The sequence below is a fragment of the Engraulis encrasicolus genome, chromosome 10 (genome assembly GCF_034702125.1).
Source record: "Engraulis encrasicolus isolate BLACKSEA-1 chromosome 10, IST_EnEncr_1.0, whole genome shotgun sequence".
In the NCBI taxonomy this organism is placed as follows: domain Eukaryota; kingdom Metazoa; phylum Chordata; class Actinopteri; order Clupeiformes; family Engraulidae; genus Engraulis; species Engraulis encrasicolus.
In genome coordinates, this window is record NC_085866.1 from 41,397,148 (window position 1) to 41,425,080 (window position 27,933).

A 27,933-nucleotide genomic window follows, 5' to 3' on the forward strand; every position below is an offset into this window, starting at 1 on the left:
GATCTTCTGCATTAATAATATTCAGTTTCATCCATCTAGGTTTCTTTCAGGAAATCCCATCTATGACACTATTAGGTACCAGAGTAGAATCTACGTGTACAGTTTTTTATTACACTTTGTGTAATAAATTACAGACATGATCATACGAATGCCAGATGAAATGTTTGTGTGCACTCAGAGAGAGTGAAATTGTGAAAGAAAGTCAAATGTTGTCCAAAACAAATATATTATCCATGCTTTATTTCTTACATCTTTCTCTTCATGTGTGTCCATAAACAAATAAATAAATAAAATACATAAATAAATAGAATCATCAGTATTTCGACAGACAGACTGTGTCAGTTAAGTCCATTCCGACCTTCCTTCTGACGGTGTGGATGTTATATACAGCTGAGGTCTACCACAGTTCATAATTGATCTTTTCTGAGCAGAGGCGTGACGTTTGGCTTGGGGGGTGGGGTGGCGGGGGAGTCACATTAGGCTGGGGTGGCAGTGAAGACAGGTGGTGGGTTGGTGAGGGTGGTGGTAGTGGTGGTGGAGGGTGGCAATAGGGATGTTGGGGGGGCTGTTTTTTTGGTGAGCTCTTGGGGGGGGTCTGGGTCTGTTAGCAGGATGTGAATGTTTTCCAGAAGAAGTTCTTGCAGGGTGCCTTGCGGTCGCGTTGAGGCAGCTGTGATAACCGGTTGTAGACGGCTCTCTGCTCCAGACGGGACTCCAGAGGCTCTTCCCGCTCCAGGGGTGCTGCGTCTGCAGCCGGAAGCATGTTGGTGTCCACGCCATCCAGCAAGCCAGACACCAACTTCAGGATCAGCTCCTTGCGCTCTGTGTTCAGTTCCTACAGGAAATGAATAGAATAGAGGTGTTGGTTAGAGGACTTCTTAAAACCTCATAAAGTGACTGATTAAATTATCCATAAAGGGTTCACAGCTGCTGAAGTAATTCATCAAAAGGATTCCAGAAGCGGAATTTATCCCATGCTTTTGCAAAATGAATCCTTTGTCCATTAGTGGACTCATATCTTACGTACATTCTATTGTGTGATACATACTAACATCTTTGGAATTGTTTCTACAAAAACAAAAGACACACTCTTCGATTCCTTGTAACGTGAGAATTTCAATTGAAAATGTATTATACTTGAATATTGAATTGTTGAAACACAAGACGAATGAGTGTCATTTTGCAAATCACACATTGAGCTGAGAATTACAAGCTTTACCAAGCTGCAACTCAGCTCCACAGAAATAAAACATTAGTATTCTGATGATGACATAATAATAATAATCATAATAGTAATAATAATAATAATAACAATAATAATAATACACCAGTGTAATAAATAATAAGTTAGGGAAACATTGATGCATAAGAAGCAGACAGAAAGAAAGAAAGAAAGACAGAAAGAAAGAAAGAAAGAAAGAAAGAAAGACAGAAAGAAAGAAAGAAAGAAAGAAAGAAAGAAAGAAATCACAGCAGAGAGCTACACAGCATGAGCAGAGTGCAATGGAGCTACTCACATTGGCGTGTGCTGAGCTCCTCTCCTCCACGGGAAGCACGGCGGCTGCCCTAACGCCGTACAGCACCAACATGAGGGACACCAGGCTGGCCACGAGCTGCATGATGCCAAGTGAAAAAGGACTGGATGACAGGCACAGAGAAGCGGAGAAGAGGACAGACAGAGAGACAGACAGACACAGAGAGAGGAAGAGAGAGAGAGACAGAGACTCACAGATAGACAGAGACAGAGACAGAGAGAGAGAGAGAGAGAGAGAGAGAGAGAGAGAACAAAATGAGATAAAAACTAAAAGGTGCGTGAGCGTTAGAGCTGAGCAGTCAAGGTGAGCTTCAAGATTTCAGGTTGCCTCAGTTCAGTTCAGCTCAGTTCAGTTCAGTTCATTCACCAGCTCTGTCCACACAAGTGATGGCAAGTGAGTCCTGGGTTGGAGCTTCAGGTGTCAGGCTTATATAGCACCCTCTGAGTATGCTGCTGATGCAGGGGATGGAATGGATGGGATGTGGGGTGAGGGCTGGAGGTGGTGGGGGCTTGCTGGTGATGATGATGGGGTTCGTGGTGGCGTAGGAAAAGGGGGAGGAGGGGGCAAGAGGAGGAAGAGGAGGAGGCGGAGGAGGAGGAAGAGGAGGCTGAGGGGAAGGGGAAGGGGAAGGGGGAGGGTTAGCGACAAAACTAAGGCAGTGAATAGGTAGGCTTTAACCTTCTCAGAGAGCTGCACTGCTGCTGGTGCACTGGAGTGGGTAATTACAAAAAACCCAAAAAAAACCACGGCACACACAGACGCATACACACACATCGCAAACGTCATCAATCTAAAACCAGCCCTGACACCAACATGGCAAAGTAGTGGTTATGTTACAAACGACAGCATTACCGTATCGTCTCAGCACCACCAGTTTTCTTTACACTGACGACATAGACAATTTGTGATGTAAATCCCGATTGTGTTACAGATGGAAGAGCACTGGCGAATAACACTGTAATGAGAGGCATAGTTGAGACACCGCACCAGTAATGATTCAGATCACTATTTTGCATTTATGCGGAATTCACCCATAAGTGATACACATACTCTACACACACGCACGCCCGCACTGACTCAATCTCTCTCTCTCTCTCTGAGGCCACACACACACACACACCAAGTTGGTCAGTCAACAGGATATATAATAATATTGTAATAGCCTAAATAGCCTATTGTAATAATAACTAAGTTTTTAAGCCCATAATGGCCTCATGTTTCTACAGAAGATAAGTGAATGGTGGTGTTATAAAAGAGAGCCTCAGTTGATAGGGTGACAAATTCCACTGTGAGAGGAGTTGTTTTAACAGGTGCAAGCTATAAGTCATTAGGCCTACTTGCTTTGTTCATGTAAGCCATAAGCCTGCAAGCCCAATAAAGTGGCAAGGGAGGGTTTCTTTTAAGTTCCCCCTAAGATGGTACAGATAGGCCTACACTCTTGATATCATGTTTATCTGATCTTATGTCAATTGATGCATGCAGGTGCTAAAATGCACAATTAGGTCAAAAGACAGGAGGGCGTCACGGGAGGGTGAAGATATGACTGACTCGAGACTCATTAAAGCCATATGCGATTCAATGATGGTACAGGGGGGAAATGCTATGTAACAAATTCATACCGTAGATGGAAGGAAGTCAGAGGGAGAGCAAGAAGAGGCACCGTCGCTGTTAAATGCCTGACACCTAGGGCAAGTGACATGTCTATTCATTCAGTATGCCTATGCGACCTAGACGTTGAATGGGAATCTTTTGGTTGATTTAGGGAAATTTAGTCTGGAACCAATGTGAACACCCACTCTCTTCAGCGGAAACGTGACCGGTCAGGTATGCACGCACACACATAGGCCTACACTGCAATTGCTGTAGCCTACACCCAAGAAAGCGGTATTTTCCACCGTGAATAGCCTATGACTTAACTTCAATTCCCGTGGGCAGGGGGATTAGCGTGGTCGACGCACAAACCTGCAACAGGCCCTGAACCTCATGATGAGAGATTTGGTTTGAAGATGCAAAGCTACTACACAGGTGACTTGTGTAGGCCTAGCCTACCTCACACCGCTAAATAACCTTAAAAAACGTAGCCTATCGAGGGAAAAAAACGTACGGTGCGCCTTGGCAAAAGGTTTTTTTTTTTGTTGGGAAATTCCATGCAAGCCCATATCCCACTAAGGACGGTGAAGAGTGTATGGCAAAGGAGTGAGATAAGAAATAAATATACATTTTACTGGTTGTCTTTTTTTATAATGAAAAATACCCAGCTTTCTTTTTACACCCACAATGCGAGAGACGCACAATCTCCCACGAAAACTCGTAGCGCATGGGGAGACCGTGATGTAGGAGCGCACGGACATGTTTGCCACCTGGTGGATGCAAACCGTGAGCTCAGACTACGAGTCCTGGAAACGGGTATGCAGTCCGCGTGAACATCTTTTAGGCTACTTTTGAGTCAGGACATGTGGCAAAATACATTTGGCCTGCATGCAAAACATTTAGGCTATTCTTCCATCACAGCAAGTGTTATACACGCCCATGTCTCTAATTAAAATTTAAATGACCATTATATTTTTTATATAGAAAAGACAACTCAGAACGGCAATTAAACGTTGTTTAGCTTATTTCTTTTTTATTTGAAAATCTCCCCAGGACTCCACATTATAAACTTGATCAAATCAAATGTACATGGCTAAGTAACATAATTAACATAAGCCATAAAGAGACAAGTGGTGTATGCACATACATACTGAAGAGGGATTCAGGTAGGTGAGAATTCCAGTTTCCATTTTAATTGTGACATCACTGATTATTATCAACAACTGAATTTCATACAAATTGCTGAGTCTTTACTGGTGTTTCAGTAATTCATAGTACCTCCATATTTGACAAGAAAGAGTTGACTTCGGAACAATTTACAGGACAAAACACACACTTGCACATCTGATGATAATGCCCTCCTTTCACTAAACCTACATCACTGACCGCACACAATCTGGTATAGTTATTAAAAATGCACTGTAGTGATGACCATTATATGAAGTATATATTTCTGACCATCACAAATCAGGAGTTCGCTTGTTTTGTAGTGACCTTGAAATCTAAAACACACCATGAGATATCGTGCTCTCTCTCTCTAACTCACTCACAAAAAGAATGTTCGATAGGCAGAAAGTTACATACATGTACAAAGCTTGTTCCCATTGTACCTTATTCAAATCCAACCACCACACGGAGCACAGGAATATGCCCACCCATATTTGAGAATTACCCATTTCATTCCCACCGACATTACCCATCCTTCCAACATTTCCCCCATACTATTACTGTTGATGTATATCATGCATATCTTCAACGCTATAAAATACACATCAACATTCCCCTTGCCATAAAATACATGCCATCTTTAGTCCATCGACTGGTACAACCTTTTAAGACCTGATAGGTGAAATGGCTGTCATTTTTGTCCATTTCTTGAAAGTTCCCAATATTACATTAGGAATTTTATTTGGACCATCCATGGCTGAATAATACTGTTAAGTTCAGCATCAGTGGCTTTTAGAATGTTTAAGAGACTTCCAGTAAATGAAGGAACGATTTAGCCGTTAGGCATAGACCTGTGCATGTGAGCTATTTATATTAAAACAAATTATATTATGATACTGCTTATTCTATGTTAAGATATTACCACTGGCAATATTTTCATAAGCTCTATAACACTACCATAAAAGCAGAAAAATGTGTCCAGAAGGAAAACAAAAAAGAGAGGAAATCTGATTTTTCGTTTGACTGCACTTGAGTTTTTGTCGAAGTTGGAAAGACGGAGAAGAGAAATAGATGAGAACAAAAATAGCCTAAATGGGAGGAAATGTGCAAGGCTGGAAGGAAGCGCTGGAGGGACTTGCGACTGTCTTGAAAACATAGCGTTTGACCCCTCCACCTCCGCTTCCCTCCTAAAGAGGCAGCGGTCTCCTCTTCTTTTCTCTTCTCTTCCGGGCTGCTCTCCTCAAGTCCCAGTAGGTGTGGCAAGTGCATAGTGCAGACAGCGTGTGGGTGAGCTGTTGGTACTGCAGAGAGTGAAGGTGTGGTGTGGTGCAGGGCGAGGCAGAGCAGGTCTGGGTTTACATGTAGTTTGCGTTGTGTTCTGTCGTGACAGACGGTTGAGTGGGAAGAGAGTGGCTGTCCATGTGCTCACACTTACGACTCATGAAGTACCTGTGGAGGAGGAGGAGGAGACAAATGCCAAATTCAGAAGAGGGTGGGAAACAAAAATGACACAGGTTCCCAGGAAGCACGACACCCACACATTCACAAGAAGCAAGCTACTTCCAGCTTAGCTAACTTCAGCTAATGACATATTACTCAATTTAAAAAAAAAAGTTCATTAGAAATAAATTGACTGACAGTAGCATGAATCACACAGGTTCACAGGACACAGACAGATTTATGAGAAGGGGGCAGGCTTGTCTGCTGGGTATTTACCTTGCGGGCAAACTCTGGGAGGATGAACGCTGCTTTGTGGATTTCGGGGTTGTAATATTTCAAGCCCATGCTCTCCACCTCATCTCTCGAAATTTCTCGTACCGGCTCTCTGAAATTTGTTTTCTACAAAACCAAACAGTTCCTCACTACACATTAGGCTACACATTACACATGACTCCAGAATTTAGTAAATATATGAATAACATAATAAACAGACAGCACTCACTTCATTTTTACTGCAAAGCATGAAGCCGATCTGGCCGCTTGGGTAGGTGGGGATGGTGCAGTAGGCATAATCCACCACGGGGAAAAGCGTCTTGCAAAAGGTCTGCATCTCTTTAATCAGCTCCAAATGCAACCACTGACACTCTCCTAAGAAAGATAAAGCAGAAAAAACTGTTGTGGTTTTCTGCTGAATTTGCCATTAAAAAACAGAACAAAAAAATAATTGTTTTATCAACATCTGATATTAAAAGACACATGCACAAAACACAGCAAACATAGAAATCATTACACTTCTAGCCTATAACCCATAATACACTTTTGACTTTAATGCAGCGGCACCACAAAACAGAGAAAAACAGAAAGGTCACCTTGGCAACAGAGAATTCCACCTTCCCGGAGGGCTGTCTTCATAAGCTGGTAGTACGACTCCTTAAACAGACTCTCTGCTGGACCTGTATTTTCAGAATCAGGTTGTATCACATTCATGGTATAAACATCCACTTCCAACGAAATGGCATCAGTGGTAACCAAACAACTTAATGTCAACATTGCTTTGTTAATGTACTTTGCATTTCCTTTCCCCACACATTTTAGCTGTTAATGTATTCCTCTGCAAGTCCCTTTGGAAAGTGTTTTCAAAATGTAATAATGATATGATCTGATTGGTTGTGTTTCAATTTTTGTGAGTCTCAGTGTTATTCAAAAACATGAACTTTGATAAACTAGAGGAAACCCTCACCAACAGGGTCCGATGAATCGGTGATGATGATGTCAAAGGCATCTTGGTTCTGCTTCATAAACTCAAAGCCATCTCCTACGTGCAGGGTGAGCTTGGGACTGAAGAAGCCCTTTGCCATGCCAGGCAAATACTTCTTCGACACAGTGATCACATCCTAAAACAGGGAGAGGTCAATAGAATACTACAGTTACACTTTAGAGATAGTGATGGCACACCAGATGCCAATGATGCCAGTGTAGTTGTAGTTTTTAAGACATGAAAAAAGGGGGACAATTCCCAGATTTAACTTTTCAATAAGCCAAATACACACTGACTGTCACTGAGTTCTACTCAGCTTTTCACACTGACAGTCCATGTGCATTGCCAGTCCTGTCCAAAATCTTCCCAAAGTCCATGTTTTAAAAGGGCCGTGTATAGCTTAAAATGAATGAAATACCAGTTTCTCTTAGTTTTCTCGTACAAATTGAATTGTAAGCAAATGCTGAGTAGCAAAACATAGTTTGTCTGGGGCTGATACAAAACTTGCTGGTGCAAGCTCTGATGAGGTAAATTCTCACTATCCACTGTTTAGAGGTGCACCATACGATCAGTGTCGTTTGTATCGTGCACTGTCGGTTTCTGCAAGGCAAGGAGTGGAAACACAGAGACCCCTGCGGAGCTCGAGGGTGAGAACACAGATTTATAAGGAAAACAAATTCTTGGAAGTATGACATAACCTGACAAGCCAGACTCTCTATTTATTAAGTAGAGATGGTGTGGCTTGTCGGGCTAACTGGCAGGGCCATGGGGGTGAATTTCTGGAACGACTGACACCAATATTAAGGGAGAAAGAGACTAGCAAAGGTTTACATGAGGGTAGGACACTATGCATTCAGCCTTGATTATATCAGTCAGTGTAAGTCACAAAAAGATGTCTGTGGTGTTATTTGAAAGCTCTTTTATGGCCCTACAAAATACACAACAGCCTGGAATATAACAATCCTCAGAATATGAATTATCATAAATTGAAAAATTAAAAATTGAATATAAAAAACCCTCATATTTTAAAATGGTCAGTTCCTTGTCTAAACATAGCCTGCATGAACCACGCCTGAAATGCTGGTGTTTGGTTCTTTATTCATTTCAGAGATAATGGGACTCAAAAATATGGCATCCTACAAATAATCTAGTAATAATATGGTAATACTCTTGTAATATCACGACAGCATGTCTATCGGAATATGTGAAGGATGGAGATGGTCCACGAGGATACAGGAAGTTCAGTTTCACTTCTCCAGTGCTCGGCATACATTCCTCAACACATGCTAGCCACTAGTTGCCATCATATACAGATACAACATACCCTTTGATGCTTGAACATTTAGAAAATTCCTTGAGCTTATTCTTTCAACCCTGCCTTCTCTGAATGCTGCAAATGGTCTAGCTTCCACTGTGTCCATTGACAATGGGCAGAAGCAGTGTAGTTTTTGAGTACCTGGAATAGGGACCGACGAGGGTGCAGGGCCCAGGGGCAAAATACCTGTTATGCCAGATGGCCAGTCCAGGCCTGTCCCTACACTAATGTATTACTACTTCATTACCACTCATTTCCACCTTTATGTCCCATTATCTCTGAAATTAATAAAGAACCAAACACCCCATTTTCAGGTGTTGTTAATTACCTTACAGGCTATGTTTAGACAAGAAACCGGTCATTTTAAAATATGAGTTTTTTTATATTCTATTTTTTATTTTTCAATGTATCATAATTCATATTCTGAAGGTTGTTGTATTCCATGCTGTGTCTGTAATTTGTAGAGCCAGAAAAAAGCTTTCAAACAACACCTCAGACATCTTTTTGTGACTCACTGACTGATAATCAAGGCTGAATGTATAGTGTCCTACCCTCATATGTAAACCTTTGCTAGTCTGTTTCTCCCTTAATAATATTGGTGTCAGGTTCACACAAATGCAGTTCTGGGGTGCTACCTTGCTACTTAACAGGCACAGCAAGTATGATTGAAATCTGTGTCGGTCGGATCCCAAAGTGTCTGACTTCACGTGAAATGACCCAGAAGGCACATCCAGGCTTCAACCAAACTAGACCTGGTCATAATTCCAAGCAAGAATTGAAGGATAACGTGTCTACAAAGTGTGGAGAGGAGTATCAATAAGATTTAAAACTACCGCAGCATCTTTCACATTTCTGCATTGTTGTTTTTTCCTCCCTTCTTTGGTCAATTGGGGGCCCCTAGGCTGCAGCCATATCAAACCTGTGCCTAATCCGGCCATGAACATGTTCCATGTTGCTGTAGTTTCTATAGGACACAGATGCAAGATACCTCGTCGATTTCACACTGGACCACCGACTCCACCAGAGGGTGTTTCACAGCCTCCCTCAGAACGCCCCCATCCCCTCCACCGATGATTAGAACCTGTCACAGAGCAGACAGACATTGCAGACCTGGGCTGTGATCAATCCGAACGGAAAAAGTCACAAAGACAGGTGCACACACATGGCATTGGGTATCCAAACACCTGAGTTCATACCTTCTTGGGACATGGATGACAGCACAGGGGCAGGTTGGCAATCATCTCTTGGTATGAGAACTCATCTCTCTCTGTGCACTGGATAACCCCATCCAAAACAAGGACGTTTCCGTATGTTTTGCTAGAAACACACACAGGCACAAAGATTGGACGTAATGTCTCTGTGGCTGGCACGTGAAATTACTGAAAGATGTCTGCGTGGCGTGATTGTAGGGAAGATCCGTCACACCCTAAAAGGTCAGATTCACAGGCACAGCTAGTTATGCCTGCTACTCTTCCCATGTTGAGCTAGATACACTGACTGACGAAACAGTATGCCTTTTAACACGGTTCAACTTTTCAGCACCTTAGCTCTAACCTCTAGTGGCAGATAGCGGCTGTTTTGACAGAGGGAGAGCTCACAACCAATACAGCCAAATGGGGAAAAAAGTAATGGGAATGACAATACAGGCAACCTCGTACTCGTACCATTAGTTTACTTAACCTCGATCAACGGCAATTACGAAACGTTAGCCATTTGACAGATTAATGCTGAGCTAGCTAATGATGCCTAGCAAGACAACAGCTGTACACAAGGCAAACTCGGGAAAACTGCAGCTCGCTCGCTGGCTACTAGCAAGTAAACAAGCGTGCGTCCACAAGGAGAACTCCCTTGCATGCTCCGAACAAAGCTAACGATGGCTGAATATTTTCCCCACAGGTCTATGATATGGTGGTCATTGTAAAATATCGTTAGCACTAGCTTTCCTACACTTCATGGCTCGCTTTGCCTTGTCATATTTCAAATCAAACCTGAAAGGTTATAATAATAGTTGTACCGCTACCCAGATAGCAGAGGGACGTTGAAAAGGCGATGAATATTGGTCAGAATGGTCGTTTTCCGTCGTTGGTCAAAAAAACAACGCCGAAAAGGCGCCGTGAGACGTTGAATTCTTAACGCCGGGGAAGGTCGAATAAACGCTGTTTAATCACCGTGGGTTAAGGTTGATCTGCCGACCGTCAGCGAAGGTCGAACATACAGCGTTGAATCATCGCCAGTTTTGCCGACAAACTTTCAACATAATTACTATGAGGCTTGCCATGTTGTTTTTAAAGTGAATTTATTGCGTGTCCTCGCCTCTATACGATGTTAATATTTGTAATTTTTTGAAAGCACATCGGAAAGACAGTTCTAAAAAAAAAAAAAAAAAAAACAGATCTGCGTAATGCCACAAATATTATTGCCTTGCATCGACTACAGACAGGACATTTTCCTGCACATGCAACCAGCTGTTTCATTATTCCTACACAAGTACCACCACAACACTGGCGAAAGATCAATTCTTCGGAAATCAAGGTAAGAAATTCTGTAAGTTTGGATGTGACAGCATGAAAGCTGGCCAGCCAGCCTGCGGAAGTAGCGCGAGCTCAAAGTAAACTATTTGGGTTGTCAAGGGAACGGAATTTAATTCTCAACTGCCAGGGTCGGGGCTTGATGAGCTCTGCTTTACAAAATGGATTGGTAAAAGTATACATTTAAGCTGCTTTAATGGTTCAAGGGCTTGACTGCTTGTTTTGCGATATACTACTCGTTAACGAGTACCAGAATTCATTTCCAGCCAGGACATTGGAGTCACTCACTACCTGAACCGAGTTTGTTTACCGGTATCTCACGTAGCTAGCAACATTAGCTAAAGTTAAGATAGCAAAACCGCAACATTTCACAGATGACAGGTAAGATACTTTTCCCTTGGTAAAACATAATTTCGACTGCCTCGTATATAATGCCATTTATTTCACGTCTGCTAAATTGTCATCAGTGTATCAGGCTAAACGGGTTATTAAACCGGAGCATTTATCATGTTAAGAAGCCACATATATATATTTTTTGTAATTGAAAACGGCTGTGGAACTGTAAATGTAGATAGCACAGAACCTTTGCATAAATGCTGTCACTCGCAAAGTTATCGTTACGACTTTCCCCTATCAGATTCAGACATTTGGAGCATGAGATAATGGTGCATAGCATTCATCAGGTCTCTAAATTAACACCAGTAAACTGGCCAAATGCTGGTTAAATGTCGGTTTGCCTGGTAGAGAAGACCAGCTCACTACTCTGACCCACCATGTGTTTGGCTAGTCAGATGGATTTCTAGCAGAACTAGTTCCACTTTGGCTGGTGTTGGGAAAAGTACATTTAGAGCCCTGGCACTCATGGTATGCATCGTTATCCTTTATATGTTATGGTATAGAATTAAGCATGAATTTTTAATGCTGGTGCATATGTCTTGTCTGATTGTATGCTTTTACTGATTCAGAGACCTCAGTGGACCCACACAAGAGCTCAGGAACAGCGGAGAGCAGGGACTTCTCTCATCACCTGGAAAGAAACTAGCTGACCAGAACCCATAAGAAACAGCTATAAAAGAGGTATGCCTATAATTAGACACATGTTAAGTGTAAGATCCATGATCAGGTAGAGACACTTCAAACTAATATTTTCTACAACCTATCCACATCTGGCTGCACCCTTAGCATTAATACAATTCCTGTAGGAACTGACATCCTGACATGTTACTTCTGACAGCTAATAACTTACTCCTGTTACATCTGACTCATTGTGGTAGATTCATCCTTGTCTCTGTAATAGATGCCAGCCAGCAGATATCTGTATTCAACCTTAGCAAACCGTGGCAGTTAAATTGTAGGTATGATGTGATCATTACAAAAATAGTATTCTGTGTGTGTGTGTGTGTGTGTGTGTGTGTGTGTGTGTGTGTGTGTGTGTGTGTGTGTGTGTGTGAGTGAGAGAGAGTTTCCAGCTGTTCATGCTACAGTGGCTGTGCTGTGGATACTGTGCCAGGTGTCAACATGCATGGACCAGACCACAAATACCAGGTGAATACACAGTTATAGATAAAAGAGCAAAACAATACTGAGTTTTGCCATACACCTGACATGAACTGTTGAACCATCTTCATTCTGCAGGTAATGCTACAGTGGCAAACCTTGATGAAAACGGTTCTATTGTAGGTATGATGTGATCATCACAAAAAATTGTATTCTGTGTGTGTGTGTGTGTGTGTGTGTGTGTGTGTGTGTGTGTGTGTGTGTTTCCAGCTGTTCATGCTACAGTGGCTGTGCTGTGGATACTGTGCCAGGTGTCAACATGCATGGACCAGACCACTAATACCAGGTGAATGTACACAGCTATACAGTCATAAGAAAGCAACACAATACTGAGTTTTGCCATACACCTAACCTGAACCCTGTTCGTTATTTTGTTTTTGCAGGTGTTAATGCCACAGTAGCTGATACAGATGCTATGCCAAATGCCAGCATGGATCTGCCGGATCACTAACCGCATGTAGGTACGCCACAGTAATTATAGGCAAATAAGGTTACCTCAACACATTGTATCTGCCACACTTCACCTATTCTACAGCACCTGTCCTACTGTGACGGATTCTCATTCATCCATGTCATGTCATCCAGAGTTTAACTGGAAGCTGCAGGACTTTTCAAGCTAAAAGTAGAAGTCCAGTTGGTTACAGCCAAATGATTATTACACTATGTTGTAAAAGCAATGTTCGTATTACTACGATATAGAAATGGGGGTTTTACACCAGTTATACTTCACAATGCCATGATGTACAGTATGAACAGTTAAATTGTGATGGAAATGTTCTGAGGAGGGTAAATGTGAGTAGATCCACACCTGCCCGATATACAGTTAGGTTCATAAATATATGGGCATCCACACAATGTTCCTCTTGTTTGCATCTGTACATCACCCCCATGGATTTGAAATGAGACAAGAATAATGCTCTCACTGTGACTGCAGACTTTCAGGTTCAATATTAGGGTTTTTACATCCAAATTAGGGGAACTGTGTTGGAATTGCAACTATGTGTGCTTCCCAATGTTAAGGTACCCAAAGTAATTGGACAGACTAGCATTCATGCATCAAACTTCTACTGTGTAATATTTGGTTGCAAAATACTTTCCAGTCAATTGCAGCCTGAAATTTGTCTCATCTGTCCATATGTTTGAACCCTCTAAAAGAGGGCAGCACATACAAAAACTGTTGCACTTTTATCCTATCAATGTGCTTTGGATGTAAACAACACCCTGAAATTAATGCTGAGAGTCTGTACTTTGTTTGTTTATATTTCTGGCCCTAACTGTATGTGATTGTGAAATGCCATAATAATAGAGAAGAATAACTTTTCCCTGTGTACCTTGTTTGGCAGGTGTCTACATCAGATTGGGGAGTTGGACACTGTGTATGCATGATGTACATCAGAAGGCTTTCCAGGCAGGCTGACCTGACCAATTGGTGAGCAATTTATGCTTGCTTATCTAAAGCGTGTCAATCTTTTTTTTTTTTTTTTTTTTAGAAAACTAGATTCACAAAAAAAGAACAAATCTGCTAATTACGGTTCTGGCAGACCTCTTTAAAATTACATATTTTTGGCAACTCAGACATCTATACTTGAGTTCTGTCATATAGACATGCCATGTGCATAAAACTGTCACAGGTATACTACTATTACTACCGGTACTACTACTACTACTAATAAATAATAATTGCCTTTTAATATGCAAAATTGCAACAGAGGTAGCCTGTGAGCTTTAGCATATTGAGGATGCTGTTGGAATTAAAGATGCCAAGAAGTACAGGGCAGCTGTTGAAAGCTGTGTGCTGTATATCTGCCAATCTTTCCCATGCCAGAATAAAGCTTGCAGGGTAACACTGATCAATGTTTAGTTTCATGGTTGAGATATATGATGTTGCTGTAGGCCCTGTGTTAATTCTTGGCCAGCTAGAGTCTTACACGTTTTTCAGTGAAATGATAGGAGGGGAAACTTGTGAAATATGTGTTGTTGCACTGATGAAATGGTTCTTGATGTAATGGGGAAGCCCTCAAATTGTGATGTATGTTATTTTAATGATACAAGGGGCAGCACAACACAACGAATCGCGTTTGTGTGAAATGTAACTGCTAGTGCGTTTTGTACCACTAGTGTTGCCGTAGCTGAGTTTCTTCCCGCAATGAGGCATGTTTTTCTCCCACCCGAATGGACTGTAGCTGTCCTTTAAGTATTTAGCCACAAACTCACTTTGGCGGAACACTAGCAATACTCAACGAAATTACCAACATCAAATACTACATGAAAAATATTCTGGGTTAGGCTCTTTTTAGAATCGCATTACGGCAGTGTACTTCTTGAAGGCAAGTCTGAAGTCTCGTTCTGTCAATAATCAAGACGGCGACTACTCTTTCAGTCAAAGGAGTTCAGAGTTACGTGGCTTATTTTGAAGATGACACCCGCTGAATGAGGCATATGATAATTGTGGCACGCAGCGTTATACGTTGGAAAAAAAACTCAGCTCTTGCAGAGGGTAAACACGAGGATCCGTTCAGCTAGCGATGCAGTAGCCCATGTTCATATGTCAAGCTAATCACTGTCTTGTTGGCAATACTGTACTGTTATCAGCCGCAACTTATGTCTTATTTCTTTTCCAGTCGGCATCTCTCTGCATTCTTTGGAGCCCTTCTTCCTGGAGAAGACCACAAAGCTACTTGCATTAACATAAATAAATGTTTACTTTCATTGTTGAAATATGTCGTTGATGTGTGTTTGTCCGAGACAGGCAAGAGCATGTTGTGAATTGTGGTTGTTAAGACATGGAAACGTGTCTCTGTCTTGGTTGTTTAATTTAGCATCTTTTATGTAATTTATAGCCTTCCTGTTGTAGATAAAACAGGAAGTAATGCTGGGTGAATGATTGCCCAAAATTCAACTATAAAACGACCGAAATCCGAGGTTGAACAAAGGGTGAAAAGGGGGTGATTCTCTGCCGCCACACCGCCAATTTTCAACGTTGTTTCAACGCAAAACCATATGAGCAAACCGGCGTTGAAACAACGCCGCTGATCAACGATTATTCAACGCCGTATGGTCGGCGAACAGAACGATGATTCACCGTCTTTTCAACGCCCTTCTGCTATCTGGGTAACTAGCCCCACAGGCTATTCAGCCTCAGGTTACAACGGTTCGCATAGCTCTAGTATTTGTTTCCATTCAAGGCATGAATTGAACGTGTATATTAAATGAAAAGACCAACCTTTTAAACACCATGACATCCTGAAATTTGGATTTCTTATTATACAAAACCTCTTCGACTTGAAGACTCATTGCTTGTCCAGGCCACAGGGTGCACGTTTCTGTGAACCATCCTTCCTTTATGCCATCCATTTTCTAGCCAATATAAACGCCTAATTTGCTTTAGTTGATACCCAGTATCTAACGCCACAAATCTCAGATTCAGCAATGAGAACACTGCTAAAATCTTCACCACCACCGACTAAACTCACGTTGGGCGTGCTGTTGGGTGCAACCAAACCCGATGATGCAAGCCTGACAAATGGGAGACCTCATACGCAATACAGAGAAGAGGGGCTGACCAATGAGTTTGTAAAAATGAAACGTGGTGAAAGTTAGGTTGAACCGTTACTGTCTATGGGAGCCCACGTGAGAACGCAAGCTTGGGTACAATGTATTTTCGTTGGTCGAGTTCTGATGTTTTACACGTTAACTGATGAATTTGCAGTTAATTAATGCATGACAGCAAACGGGGGAAAAGTGCGCATGTATCCAGTAAGGTTACAGTTCTGTCCCCAGGTGGAATACCGGTACACTGCTTTGTGGGCGAACTGAACTGTGGACTTCTCTAGGCCATGATGTTTCGGCCAGGGGGCAATAAGCGCACAAGTGCTATTTTGAAACGTCTAGAACCTATGCAAGACTCTCATTCTTTACTCAAAGAAAACATTACCGTTTGGGATGGTCATTCAGTGAAGGCACTTTCTGGATTGCATAATTTCCATTGTGGGCAATACATTCAATATGGAACTGTTTTTGTTGGTAAAATTGAATAGAAGAGGAAACCCAGGCAAATTAAGATATTCAAAATTCTTTATTTAAAAACAGTTTATGAACAAATAATGAACATGGTTTGGGAGTAGGGAAGATAACGCACACCTGATTTTATTCAACATTTTTCATGTACAGAAGATAAAAAACAAGTCTATCTCTTTGGCCAGTTGTGACGAAATCCCCTGAAATGAAAGAAGACCACATGATATACTTTTGCAATGATCACAAATAAACTCAAAGCAATAGGCCTACACTCACGTACAGATGTTAACTGCACCTACCGGTTAGATTTGCCAGCCATGTAGGACATGCTTCTGCCTCCTGCTCCACCTTGCTTACCCCCTTTAGGATTTTTCTTCAAAAACAAAACAAGAAAATCAGTTGGGACACTGTGATCACTCTGTACCAAGGAAGTCTACACAAGTACACTTTCTTAGTAGCAAATGACAAACTGTACCTTTCTATGTGGTTCCTGGACATCTCTGTTTGGGTCAAACTGTGTAGAATCATTACCCTTCCCTCCTGATAGGTTGGGGGAAAGATACAATACAATAAGTTACACATTGCCGCTCAGACCTCTACTCATCTGAACTTACATTACAGATAAGAGTTTGAATGCATTTTCATAAATCTAGGCTAAGACATACCTGAGAACATCTTGAAGTTTGACTTGCTGTAGTCAAAGGGGGTGAAGGGCTCTGACTGAGCCTCCTGCTGGGCGGTGGCGTTCTGCTTTGCAGCCTTCTTGGCTTTGGCCTTGGCAACAGGAACTGAGTGAACGTCCTCTGGCCTCTCAGCAGGCTTCGGCACCTTGCTATCGGGCTTAGGGGTTTGCTCAGTCTCCTCGCTGTCCACCCTCTCCCTCTTCTTTCCTCCCGTTTGCCCAGCAGCCTCCTAGAAAAGGCGACATGGAAGAGGAGTTAAATTGAAACATTCATTATGAACGTTTTTGGAAATGCCTTTAAACATGTTATACATATTTGGAAACATTTGATCCACTTCAATGGTTGGGATAAGTAAAGCAAATGGGGTACTCGAGATACTCACTAGTGTCTGTTCCCGAACAGTAGCAACGTTTTGAAGAGATTCCTGGTAACTCTTCTTGGCTTTGAGACGTTCCGCTGGAAAAAGAACACCTGTGTCATGATTTTGTGACCCATTTTGAAGTTTAGTGAATGGCTACAATACAATATCTGCATTATTCTTTAACAAAGTACCATATTTGTACCTTTTGCTTTCCTCTCCTGATCCTTTGCTTTCTGCTTTTCCTGGGCTTCTTTCTGCTGCGATTCAATACTTCGAAGCTTCCACCTATTGCTAATCTGGAAAAATTATACCAAGGCCAAGATGCTGTGAAAATGATTTCTGTACAAAAAGGCAAAATTTTGAGACACTGTGCACCTTCACTAGGAAAAATAAACAACAAAAGAACATCAGAATACCTCATAGATCTTAGTAGATGGGTCATATTTAGCATTTTTAGAAATATGAATGTCCTTGGAGGGTAAATACTGAAAAAGAAAAAAGAGACATGATCAGCACTTGAACAAACAAAGTTATTGTACTGGTAAGTGATTTTGTAAGGTGGACATAATCAATAGGAATGTTACCATTCTGAAGGGGTTCTCAAACGACTCCATGATCATATGAGCCTTCTGCTGTGCAACAGTCAGTCTATCAGGAACCTTCTCAGGTACTTCCTGAAAAGACAAAGTTATGGACAAAGTTATTAAAATATATCCATAGCACAATCCATACAATCACGTAGCTCAATGTGCTTCAACAGACTGCTAAAAACATAGGACTGGCACATTTCAAGACATGGCTAGCAATTAAGTCCAGTTCCCCGGGAGCAATCGGGGTGAGGAAATTATTTCACATCTATGATCTACGTATATTCTATGTGGATCGTCACATGCATCAAAGCCAACATTATTTTAAATTTATTCACATGTATAAGACATACAAATCAATCGAAAATACATTTTGTTTACTGTTTGATAGGTCTACCTCAAATAGTGTGACTTTAGCTGAAGCGAGGATTCCAACCAGAGCTTGTGTATCAGATTCACTTTTGTCTTCCTCTTCTTCTGAGAAGAGGACTCCACGTTTTATTGGGGTCTCTAAAATAAGAGGAAAACAGAGAAGAAATTCAGTTGTACGTCACAGGTTACACAAGTACAACATGAGTGATGACAAGCAGAACGGTTCATGACAGAGGTATGCCAGAAAGATGATTTGAAATAAGAAAAACATGTTTACCACCTCTAAAATACATTTTTATTCATCATATTTTAATGAAAAAGTATTCCAGGTTATGATAGCCAGTGTGTGGGCAAAATAGCAAGACTTCCAATTGTCCTGCATCCCTTTCCAAATTTCCAAAATGTCCCGATTCGCAAACCCACCTTGAAAGGATGACAAGTTGCCCATATCACTTTCTGAGCGGGATGTGTCATGGGGAGAAAACAGAGACGACTCCAAGGGCTACACAAGACAACAGAAGAACCAAGTCAGTCATCACATTAAGGATTAACAAATTAAACTGAAGCAAAGTGTTTTGATGTCACAAACCTGTCTTTTAGGGGTGATGATTTTCTTTTTCTCTACCACCACTTCATTCTGCACAGAGAAAAACATGAGAACATGTACAAAAGAACATTTTTAAAAATCAAATGAACTGAAAATTTGTATTCAACAGATTATTGAAATATTCATGGGTATCAGTCATTGAGGTGGAGGTCCGGTTATATGGTTGAGGCCTTGCCTTAAGAAGTGGCATCTCCCGGGCCTCCTTCATGAGCTGGTGCAGCTCGTTGATGCACTGGCGCACCATGGGGGGCACAGGGTTGCAGCAGGCGATGATGCCCTGGGGCTCTCTGGAGGAGGAGTGGGGAGGGAGGAAGAGGAGAAGGGGAGGAAGAGGAGGACACACATCAGGTTAGTGCTGATGCTGTTTACACTCAATGCATACTCATGCACTTGGGGAAGTTCAAAGACATTGTTGGCTCAGTCCATCTGAAGAGGGAGTTTTTAAAGCCATCTACACTATTCTACTACCCTCACAAGTGGTAAGAGTCAAGAGAAGAGGCAAGAGGAGAGATAACTTCCTGATGCACTGGGGCTCCCTGGAAAAGTAGAGGAGAGGAAGAGGCACACCAGGCCATAGCTGATGAAGCTCTGGCACAATCTACCCTCACAGCACATCTCTGGTCAAACAGTAGCAGAGTAGTAGAGCTACTTTATCCCTTGCTTAAATTCCTTAGGATTAATAATTAGTCAGAGCTTCCTGTACACTACCTACTCTCACAGCACACCTCATCTCATCAGAGACAAACAGACTAAGGATGCAGAAGGCTGAAACCATGTTGTGTGGTTTTATAACAGCAAGATAAACAAAATTGTTTTAGATGGCGTCAACCATGTGTAGTGGTAACCAAGCGAGTAGTAAAAAGAAAACTACCCCATGCTTACAGTCAAGGATGGTAGTGGGACTGACATGGTTTCTCATTCACTTTTGTGGAACACTAGGTGCTTTGCTGGTTGACTAATGTTCTGGCACTGTATCCTCACTGCACATCTCATGTGAAACAGCAGTAAGATAGTATAAATAGTAGTAGGAGAGATCATTTTTTATTGACCCCAAAGGACACTTACTTTGGCAATAACTCTGCGACCTTCATCAGCATGTGATTTGGTAAAACATAGCTGGAAAAACAAAACAAAGAAAAAACAAGTTAGGAATTGTGTTAGAAATATACAGTGTATGGGGTCATAAGATAACGATGGATCAAAGCAGATATCCAAGATGTTGAATTGAAAAAGTAACTTTTGAATTTGAAGTCAGTAACTTTATAATTATCAATTGTTAATGCAGGACTTCAACGTAACCAATTACTAAACGACCACCATGGCTAGAAGATCAATGACGTTTTAGTAATAGCACAAGTCAGGGTGGTGCAACCACAGCTAACAGAAGTACAATATAGATTCAACAGATTTATTTTATTTTAGTGGATTATCTAAGAATCATGTTCATTGCAATAAATGCAATATACAATGCAATAAATTACCAATTACAAATTAATTAATGGCCATTGGCTGTGGTTGTACCACCTGACTTCTGAGCTCCCCCCCCCAAAAGCATCCTTGACCCTACAACTAAACCAAGAGAACATGGGCAACATACCCAGTGCTCTCGTCGTCCTCCCTTGAGATTCGGTCCCTCCAACCATACAAGAGTCTGAAGGCCGCCAGCTGCTGAGAGTTGAAAACCTTTTTCTGCTTCTTGTACATCTCCATGTAGGACTCCTCCGTGAAGATGGGCTTGAGATATTTCTGAAGAAAGGGGGAAACATCAATATTTCAAACCAATACACATAACAGCCTTGTTTACATCAGACATTTAATTCAGAATTAACTCAATTTAAACACTTCACTCAATTTGAACACTTCACAATTCGAAAAGACCAAAGCAAACTCGACGGAATGATTTAATTCTGAATTATTCATTGGGAATTAAAAACGTCATGTAAACGTAGCCACTGATCTCAGTAATCATAAGTTAAAGCAGTTATTGCTATTGCAGTTTTACCTCTTTGGTTGTGCAACATGAATGACATTGATTTATGCATCGTTTAAACTACTGATCGAAGTGACCAGCTCACTTTTGCACATTCACAATAAAAAAAAACCCATGTATTTCAAGTAACAGCTGCCCCAAATCTGAATAACTCAACAGATGCCCAAGATGATGGTCACCAAAGAATGTCTGGAGTGACAGGAGCAGTTTTTAAGGGCCCCACCTTCAGGCAGAGCTCCCTGCTCCTATTCCAGACAGAAAGCAGGACTGATGGCAGGCCCCTTCCCACGTCTAGAAGGTCCGACCTCAGCCGGTCATAGACATACAGCAGGTAGTGGGTGTCTTCTCTGGCATACTGCGCCATCTCAGCTGGCAGAGGCCTACAGGTCAAAGCGTCACATTATTTGAGTACATTTGGGCAGTGGTATTGGTACCAATGTGCAAAGAAGAATCAAAGGAAAGCAATTAAAAATTATGCAAGCAAAATGTCAAAATATTCTCAAGTCATTGAAAGAATCTACTGAGTAAAATGTCCCTGATCTGAATTCAGACACAATTCCCAAAATCTATCAGCCATGAAAATCTTCATTTAACAAAAGAGATGAATAGGGGAAAAATTTGAGTTACGGAGGTCACTCTTGGTCTGGTCACCTACCGTATTCTCCAGTCAGCCAGCTGGTACCGCTTGTCTGAGTCCACGTTGCAGAACACCTTCAGCAGATGATCCAGCGAGTTCCTACCGAGGTTGAGGGCACGTGATGCCTGGTGCGTGTCAAACATGTTGACCACATAAAGACCAAAGTCTTTCTGCAGCCACTCAATGTCTGAGTCTGCCCCATGGAATACCTGAGAGGACCAATTAACGGTGAAAAAAATTGCATGATCAGAAATACCTTACCATGCGTTTGTGTGCATTTATCCTGTGCTATTGTCTCACCTTAACAATGTTGGGATCTGTGAAACACTCGTTCAGGATGTACATCTCACTGCGTAATTCCAAAGTGTCTATTAGGAAGTCTTCATCTCTTGTTGAAACTTGCATCAAGCAGGTAATGCCAAGGAAACTCCTATAGGAATGATGCTGTAAAACAATAACAAAATGTAGTTGACAAATATCAAAAGTCAAAGGTCTCTACTTAAGTTTCTCCAGAGTTTGTAAGTAAATATGTTCATATAGTCCTTTTCAGACAAAAGCAGTTGCAAAGTGCTTGGCAGTGGGAAGAGGACAAGTCAAGATATTTAAAGTAGATATTACATGTACTCTTAATCAGTACCTCCAAATCCACTGCAAATTCAGTGGTCTTGCACAGCTTCTCATTCAAGGAGACCAGATCATCCAAGGTGTCGACAAAGTGGCAACTGGTTTCGTCCAATGGTTTGTACATCTGTGAATGAAGCACAATATAAAAATCATAACCCTTTTATGTGTGGATAGACAGATGAACAACAACTCTAAATTTAATAATAGAAATACATTCCCTTGAAAGACTACAGGGACAAAGACACAGTGCATACCTGAGGCTCTGCTCTTTGTTCTAGGCTTTCAGGCATAGTCAAATGCTCCAGCTCATGTTGATACGGATGGGAGAACCTGAGTGAACCAATGTTATTAACAGTAAGTACACAGCATCTAGAGCCACATCACATCAATCACCTCAAACCAGCTATTATGTCTCTGGCCATATCGGAATTGAAAGATCTGAATTTCTGGGAAAGAAATGGCCAGACGTCTGAGCAAAGCCAAAGTCCGTCTGTATAAGTCCCTCCACTTGGCGGTCATCTTGGCGATGCCTTGGGCCAGCCATTTCTCTATATTTTTCAACTGTGCATGAGCAAGGTATGCTTGTGATATGAGTGGATCAATGACAGCGCAGCTCAGTAGGCGATTGGCTCTTTATGCCAGAAAGATGGGAGACGTGTAAGCACACACCATATTGGGGTTATGAATCGCTCCCATTCATGTCTATGGAATTTTTTTAAGTGTTTCGTCTCATGTAGAGTGCCCCTGAGCATAGTCTTACATGTCCTCCATGTGCTCCTGAGTTCTCTGCTGATGGATGAAGTCTGCCAGAGCTGCAGGAACATCCAAGTCCTCCGGCCGCTGCTTCTGGACGTGCTTATTAGTGAAATCTGATAAGAGAGAGGACAGCAGTCCAACAGGGGTCAGGTTCAGTCAGACTGTATCAATCAGTAGAACAGAATATTCAGTGCAACAGTGTTTTTTTATGGTCACGTTTCAGTTGCACATGTACAACACAAACTATGCACACAAACCACATACCTGTACAATGACACTTTTAAGTATTTCACTCCTAACATGCAACATACCTCAAAATAAGGCATACTAGGGTCAACATGGAAAACGAATAAAGAACAAAGAAACATACAGTTATCCAGGAGGCCCTGGGTGCACTCACATGTAGGCAGAGGCACTGTTGCGTTGGGCTTTACAAAGATCTTGGGGATGAACGGCGTGTTGCTGTTGTCCACTTTGTCTTTGAACCTCAGCTGTGGCCGCTGGACATTTTTGGAATGCAGCATTTTGAAATTCTCTGGACTGCGACCAGAACCACTTCCCTACAATGTTCACACAAGCATATCAAGATATTGACTTTTCATATGCATGGAGAGACTGAGCGAAGTAGGACAAGCAGTGAAATTGCTCTGCGTGGGGGCAGGAGGAGATGTGTGAGTAGAAGGTAGTTTGGAGATGGCATTTTGATGAAGGGCAGGGGTGGAATAGAGGAAAGGTAGGGGCAGATAAACGTGCAAGTGGGTCAAAGACTTTATCTGGGCTCAGATGTCAGGTGGCGCAATGGCATCTGATGCCCATAAATTAATTAGTAATTGGTGGTAGATATGGTGTAATGAATATGCTTCTTCTTAGATAGTTCACTAAAAACAAACAAAAAATCCATAAAATAATGTCACTGGCTGTCATTGCGCCGCCCTGACGTGTGCTACTGCTGAAACGTCACTGAGCCAAGTGCAACTCGGAGTCAAGTACCGGAATAAGAGTGCCTGAGTATTTATAAATGATGGGCCGTTGTCAGGTATGATCTCACCTTTCGATTCCAGCTGGAGACCACAACTTTGGGAGGCTGATAGCCTTCTGGCATGACAGGCTGTTGGGTTCTGTTTACCCCTCCAGCTTCATCAAGCATAATACCCTGGATAAATTGAAGGTCCACGGTTTACATCTTTAGAATAGACTTATAAGCATAAAACACAAACTAAGACAGAACTTGCGTTTGTTTCTTGTAACTGCATAAAATAACCTACCACTTTCTCCAGAATGGAATCATTGGCATCAACCACCAGATCAAATCGTTCTTCCATTGCTGCGATTTTGCTGCGATCTCTCAAGTGAGACCTACAGCCATGGTGCTGCATGATCTGGCCCATGCTGGCACAAACAGACGAGACAACAATCATTTAACCGCTTAATGCTTTTACGTACGCATGACATAAATGCGTACAGAATGTCACAGGTGGTTGTCATCGTGGTCGGATGTTATTGCTTACCAACGCAGAATCGCATCCCCTTGCGTGGCACAGAAGTCTTGGAATCCTGGGAAGCTTCTGTAAAAATCAAAGTCGTCCCCTGCTTGAGGCAGAGCTGCTGAGGCTTTCGTGGCACCGACGACAGTCCCCAGACCATGCTGTTGAAATATATAACTTAGTTTACGATGGTGACTGACATGAACAGTGTAGTACTATGCATTAGGATAGGATATGTGCAATATTTAATTTTCCTTGTGCTTCCAGCTACACGGCAGGCCTATGCCGTCAATTAGCAGAAGCAATCTGAAACAGAATGCATTCATTCGATTTCCACATCATTGTGAGAAAATGTTTATGATATGCTAGCATGTCAATGTGTTGACAAATGTGCAACTACACTACAAGGAAAGTTATTTAGCTAACTAGCTGGCTAGCATGTCTCATCCACGTTGTCTCGTGCTGTACAAGTTTGCCAGCATTGTAACGTGTAAACAATGCACAGGAAAGGAAAAACTGCTTAACATACCTTAACAAATGCATCGACATCTTTAAATCCTGGACAAAACTCTTCTGGTTCAGTCTCGGGGTCTTCTTTTGAAGTAGAATCAGAATTGTGTTTTTCTCTGCCACCTTTGCTCGAGGAGGCCGCCATGTTTGTGAGCAGCAAAAATCGCGATAAACGCGACTTCAACACGCTCATCACAGGCTGATGTAGGCGCAGCAGAGGTTTGCTTGGGACGCACCAGGTGAGGGAGACGAGATAAACCCTAGCAGTGACGTGCAGTGAAGGGTATGGTAGGGTAGGCAGTAAATATAGAATATATATCTATTTATATATATATATATATTAACGGTGGGTTCGGTCCTCCCCCAGAAAAAAATGTATTTCTTAGATGCAATTTCCTGCATTTTAACCAAAATCTGGAGAGTCACTATCAGCTAAAAAACTTTTACAAAAGACTAAAAACTTTGAACAAATAGTCCCCTTTCATGCAGATCTGAAATGTAACGTGTGTGTGTGTGTGTGTGTGTGTGTGTGTGTGTGTGTGTGTGTGTGTGTGTGTGTGAGAGAGAGAGAGAGAGGGGGCCTTATGCCACAAGGTATGGTTTGAATAGGCAAATAGGCCTATTCACATAAACATGCTGATATGGTCTTTAATGTGCAACAAATTAGTAGGCCTATGTTTCTCTAAATACTGTAAATATAAAGTAGGCTATAAGATGCCATCAGTGCTTAACCACCACAGCTCTAATAACTAAATAAGTAAATAGGCTACACTATTTAGACATTTGGACATTGTCAGTAGACCTAAATCTGAACAATAAGTGAAAACATAATTTCAATTTCTTGAAAAAGGCCAGCTACACTTATTTTGTTTTGCCAAATTGCCAAATTTAGCTCCAGGACCCATACTTTGTACACCTTTAAGGACCTGTAGGCCTACATTTTATAATAATAATTTAGAAAGCTACAACATTTTGGGGGGAAAACTTTAACTTTTGGCTTTAGCAGTTGACTTTGCTGCTCTTTTGCTGCGTTTATTCTGTTGCAAATGCCAGGGTGTTTCACATGGATGGAGGGTGGCACAGTGTAGCCTACTTTTGAAGATAAAATGTCTAGTTCACCAACTGTGAATCACACCATAGCATGTGAGGGGGAAACGATTTACATTTAGCAATAAACCAACCTAGGTAACAGCTCCTGCCTCACTGCCGCGTTTTGTGCTGATAATCAAACACTCACAGACAAGAAGGAAAGTAGGCAAGGGGGCGGGTTGCTTGCAAACATGACCCGTGCATTCAGACAGTATCGAGTAAACCAACGAAACCACTTCTGAGACTCTTGTGCGTGATAGTATTCTCAAACACTTCAGCTACGGTTGTGTAAGGTGTTTCAAATTAAGTCAATTTGTGAGTGCGGAAGCACTCCGAGAAACCATTCCCAGTCGTCCTGTTCCACGTTGATCTCGACTCGCACACCGCGCACTTCAAAAGAACGCAGCTGCACTTGCTAACAGGCTCCACACAACTCACGCATTGCGTAGTCATCATCATAATAAATTAGGGAAATGGAGTCATGTCGTACGCTCAAAAAACAATCTCGCATCCATAATAACACACACACGGTCTATTCATGTCCACCACCGCACAACCAATCTTCAATGTCAACACCCTGACAAACGGTGACAACAAAAGGCACCACGAAAAAACTTGAGCATGTTCATGTTAAAAGGCTACCCGCAGCATAATAATTAGATGAATCTTACCTTAAAGCAGAATCACAAGTAGGCTGTGTTTTTCATGCAAGCTAGTTCCATTAAAAGCCCGGGGTGGTTGACATGATGAAGACATTTTGTCCCAGTGCAAACTACTTGAAGCTGCTACCCATCTGATGTTGAATATTTCCACAATGCAGCGATTGCAAACGGCTCAGCTGTCTGTCACTTGAACCGTCTTTCTTGCTACTTCTCTGCATTTTTTAAAATAATAAAGACAAAAAGCCAAAGACTGCCATGTTTTCTTTCCGATACGGCTAGAGATTTGAACAAGCCTTGCCTTGCTAGTTGTTGCTATCATAGCCTGTAGGGCAGAAATTGGCTACTACCTGAATTGTAACAATTTTTCATTTTGGGCGCTGTGGTTGGCTCACATACTCCCGCCACAGAGTAAAGGCTCTGCTTTTAGTCTGAGATATATTTTAGTCCCATTGACAAGCTATGTGACAACTTAATACGCATGCGCAAACTTCTACATTGACAGCATTGAAGGCAGGGTAGGCAGAGGAAAAGCGAGCCTTACCGGGCTGCCTGGCTGGCATTCGAAAGCTCTGCTTTCAGCCTGTCTCTGCTACCAGCCGGGACTGCGCGTTGCCACGGCAACCTGCCCAAGCCTGAGCGCTTTGCTTCGTGCGATTACTTAGGTTTTTGATCGTTGTCCTGTGTATACTGTACTTTAAACAGCTCATAATTTATGCTGAATCAATGTTATTGTTGTGTAGGCCTATGTGAACTCTGAAGAATATTTTTTTAAACACGTGTTAGTTTTTATTTTTAAGACATTTATCCCAGGGTAGGCACTGCCTACCCTGCCTACCCTGACCGCACTGTGCTCCGGGAATGAAGGTATTCCAAATGGGCCTTGAAATAATGTTCAAAAAGTCTAAATAATATTTGTGTGAGTGTTGCTGTTGACTATTTATTTGGGTTTTATAGCCTACTGCAGGGGTGGGCCATTATTTTGGCCCAAGGGCCACATAGGGTGTAGAATATTGACCGAAGGGCCATAAATCGTAGGCACCTTACCGGTGTTAATAACTTGAAATAACTTAGTACACTGACATAGCTTTTCCATTTCTGCAAATTATAATGAAATGTATTTAGATGTAACCTGTACTTTGTTAATCTTAAATTTGCAAGAACCCT

General features: G+C 41.9%; 3 protein-coding genes and 1 long non-coding RNA gene across 9 annotated transcripts; 1 reads left to right on the top strand and 3 right to left on the bottom strand.

Moving 5' to 3' along the window:
- sst7 (somatostatin family member 7) lies at window positions 1–27,054 on the bottom strand. Its single transcript, XM_063207634.1, has 3 exons — window positions 26,779–27,054; window positions 1,518–1,638; window positions 1–835 (listed from the first exon to the last, which is right to left on the bottom strand). Exons 2-3 carry the CDS (start codon window positions 1,617–1,619, stop codon window positions 605–607), a joined length of 333 nt encoding a protein of 110 aa, XP_063063704.1. The 5' UTR covers window positions 1,620–1,638; window positions 26,779–27,054; the 3' UTR covers window positions 1–604.
- On the bottom strand, window positions 4,132–15,881 carry srm (spermidine synthase). Its single transcript, XM_063208912.1, has 8 exons — window positions 15,614–15,881; window positions 9,502–9,622; window positions 9,294–9,386; window positions 6,973–7,126; window positions 6,602–6,685; window positions 6,235–6,380; window positions 6,009–6,131; window positions 4,132–5,741 (listed from the first exon to the last, which is right to left on the bottom strand). The coding sequence occupies exons 1-8, from the start codon at window positions 15,742–15,744 to the stop codon at window positions 5,724–5,726; spliced, it is 870 nt and encodes a 289-aa protein (XP_063064982.1). The 5' UTR covers window positions 15,745–15,881; the 3' UTR covers window positions 4,132–5,723.
- LOC134456250 (uncharacterized) lies at window positions 10,823–15,108 on the top strand. Of its 6 annotated transcripts, none has more exons than XR_010036283.1 (7): window positions 10,924–11,002; window positions 11,100–11,214; window positions 11,799–12,378; window positions 12,601–12,676; window positions 12,774–12,847; window positions 13,734–13,819; window positions 15,012–15,108. It is a non-coding gene; the product is annotated as an uncharacterized LOC134456250 (long non-coding RNA). The 6 variants fall into 6 exon arrangements; XR_010036284.1 differs by having other exon boundaries at window positions 10,942–11,008; XR_010036286.1 differs by lacking the exons at window positions 10,924–11,002; window positions 11,100–11,214 and adding an exon at window positions 10,823–10,837.
- On the bottom strand, window positions 16,447–25,240 carry exosc10 (exosome component 10). Its single transcript, XM_063208913.1, has 25 exons — window positions 25,038–25,240; window positions 24,533–24,669; window positions 24,290–24,413; window positions 24,073–24,177; window positions 23,425–23,584; window positions 23,029–23,137; window positions 22,523–22,598; window positions 22,282–22,392; window positions 21,945–22,088; window positions 21,663–21,853; window positions 21,231–21,387; window positions 20,615–20,763; window positions 20,083–20,133; window positions 19,193–19,304; window positions 19,000–19,047; window positions 18,834–18,912; window positions 18,436–18,548; window positions 18,036–18,125; window positions 17,868–17,936; window positions 17,654–17,747; window positions 17,473–17,546; window positions 17,073–17,319; window positions 16,883–16,947; window positions 16,707–16,780; window positions 16,447–16,607 (listed from the first exon to the last, which is right to left on the bottom strand). The coding sequence occupies exons 1-25, from the start codon at window positions 25,209–25,211 to the stop codon at window positions 16,577–16,579; spliced, it is 2,784 nt and encodes a 927-aa protein (XP_063064983.1). The 5' UTR covers window positions 25,212–25,240; the 3' UTR covers window positions 16,447–16,576.
- Window positions 27,055–27,933: the final 879 nt, after the last annotated feature.

What these genes read in the sequence shown, in the direction of transcription:
- srm (XM_063208912.1), bottom strand. Translation starts at nt 15,744, where the DNA reads ATGGATGGCATAAAGGAAGGATGGTTCACAGAAACGTGCACCCTGTGG. An exon ending in GTCATCCATGTCCCAAGAAG is followed by an intron (nt 9,387 to 9,501) that starts GTATGAACTCAG and finishes GCTCTGTGACAG; the next exon opens with GTTCTAATCATCGGTGGAGG. An exon ending in TCCAGTGTGAAATCGACGAG is followed by an intron (nt 7,127 to 9,293) that starts GTATCTTGCATC and finishes TCCCTGTTTTAG; the next exon opens with GATGTGATCACTGTGTCGAA.
- sst7 (XM_063207634.1), bottom strand. Translation starts at nt 1,619, where the DNA reads ATGCAGCTCGTGGCCAGCCTGGTGTCCCTCATGTTGGTGCTGTACGGC. An exon ending in GGAGCTCAGCACACGCCAAT is followed by an intron (nt 836 to 1,517) that starts GTGAGTAGCTCC and finishes CATTTCCTGTAG; the next exon opens with GAACTGAACACAGAGCGCAA.
- exosc10 (XM_063208913.1), bottom strand. Translation starts at nt 25,211, where the DNA reads ATGAGCGTGTTGAAGTCGCGTTTATCGCGATTTTTGCTGCTCACAAAC. An exon ending in AAACTTCAAGATGTTCTCAG is followed by an intron (nt 16,948 to 17,072) that starts GTATGTCTTAGC and finishes CCAACCTATCAG; the next exon opens with GAGGGAAGGGTAATGATTCT. An exon ending in TCCAGGAACCACATAGAAAG is followed by an intron (nt 16,781 to 16,882) that starts GTACAGTTTGTC and finishes TTGTTTTTGAAG; the next exon opens with AAAAATCCTAAAGGGGGTAA.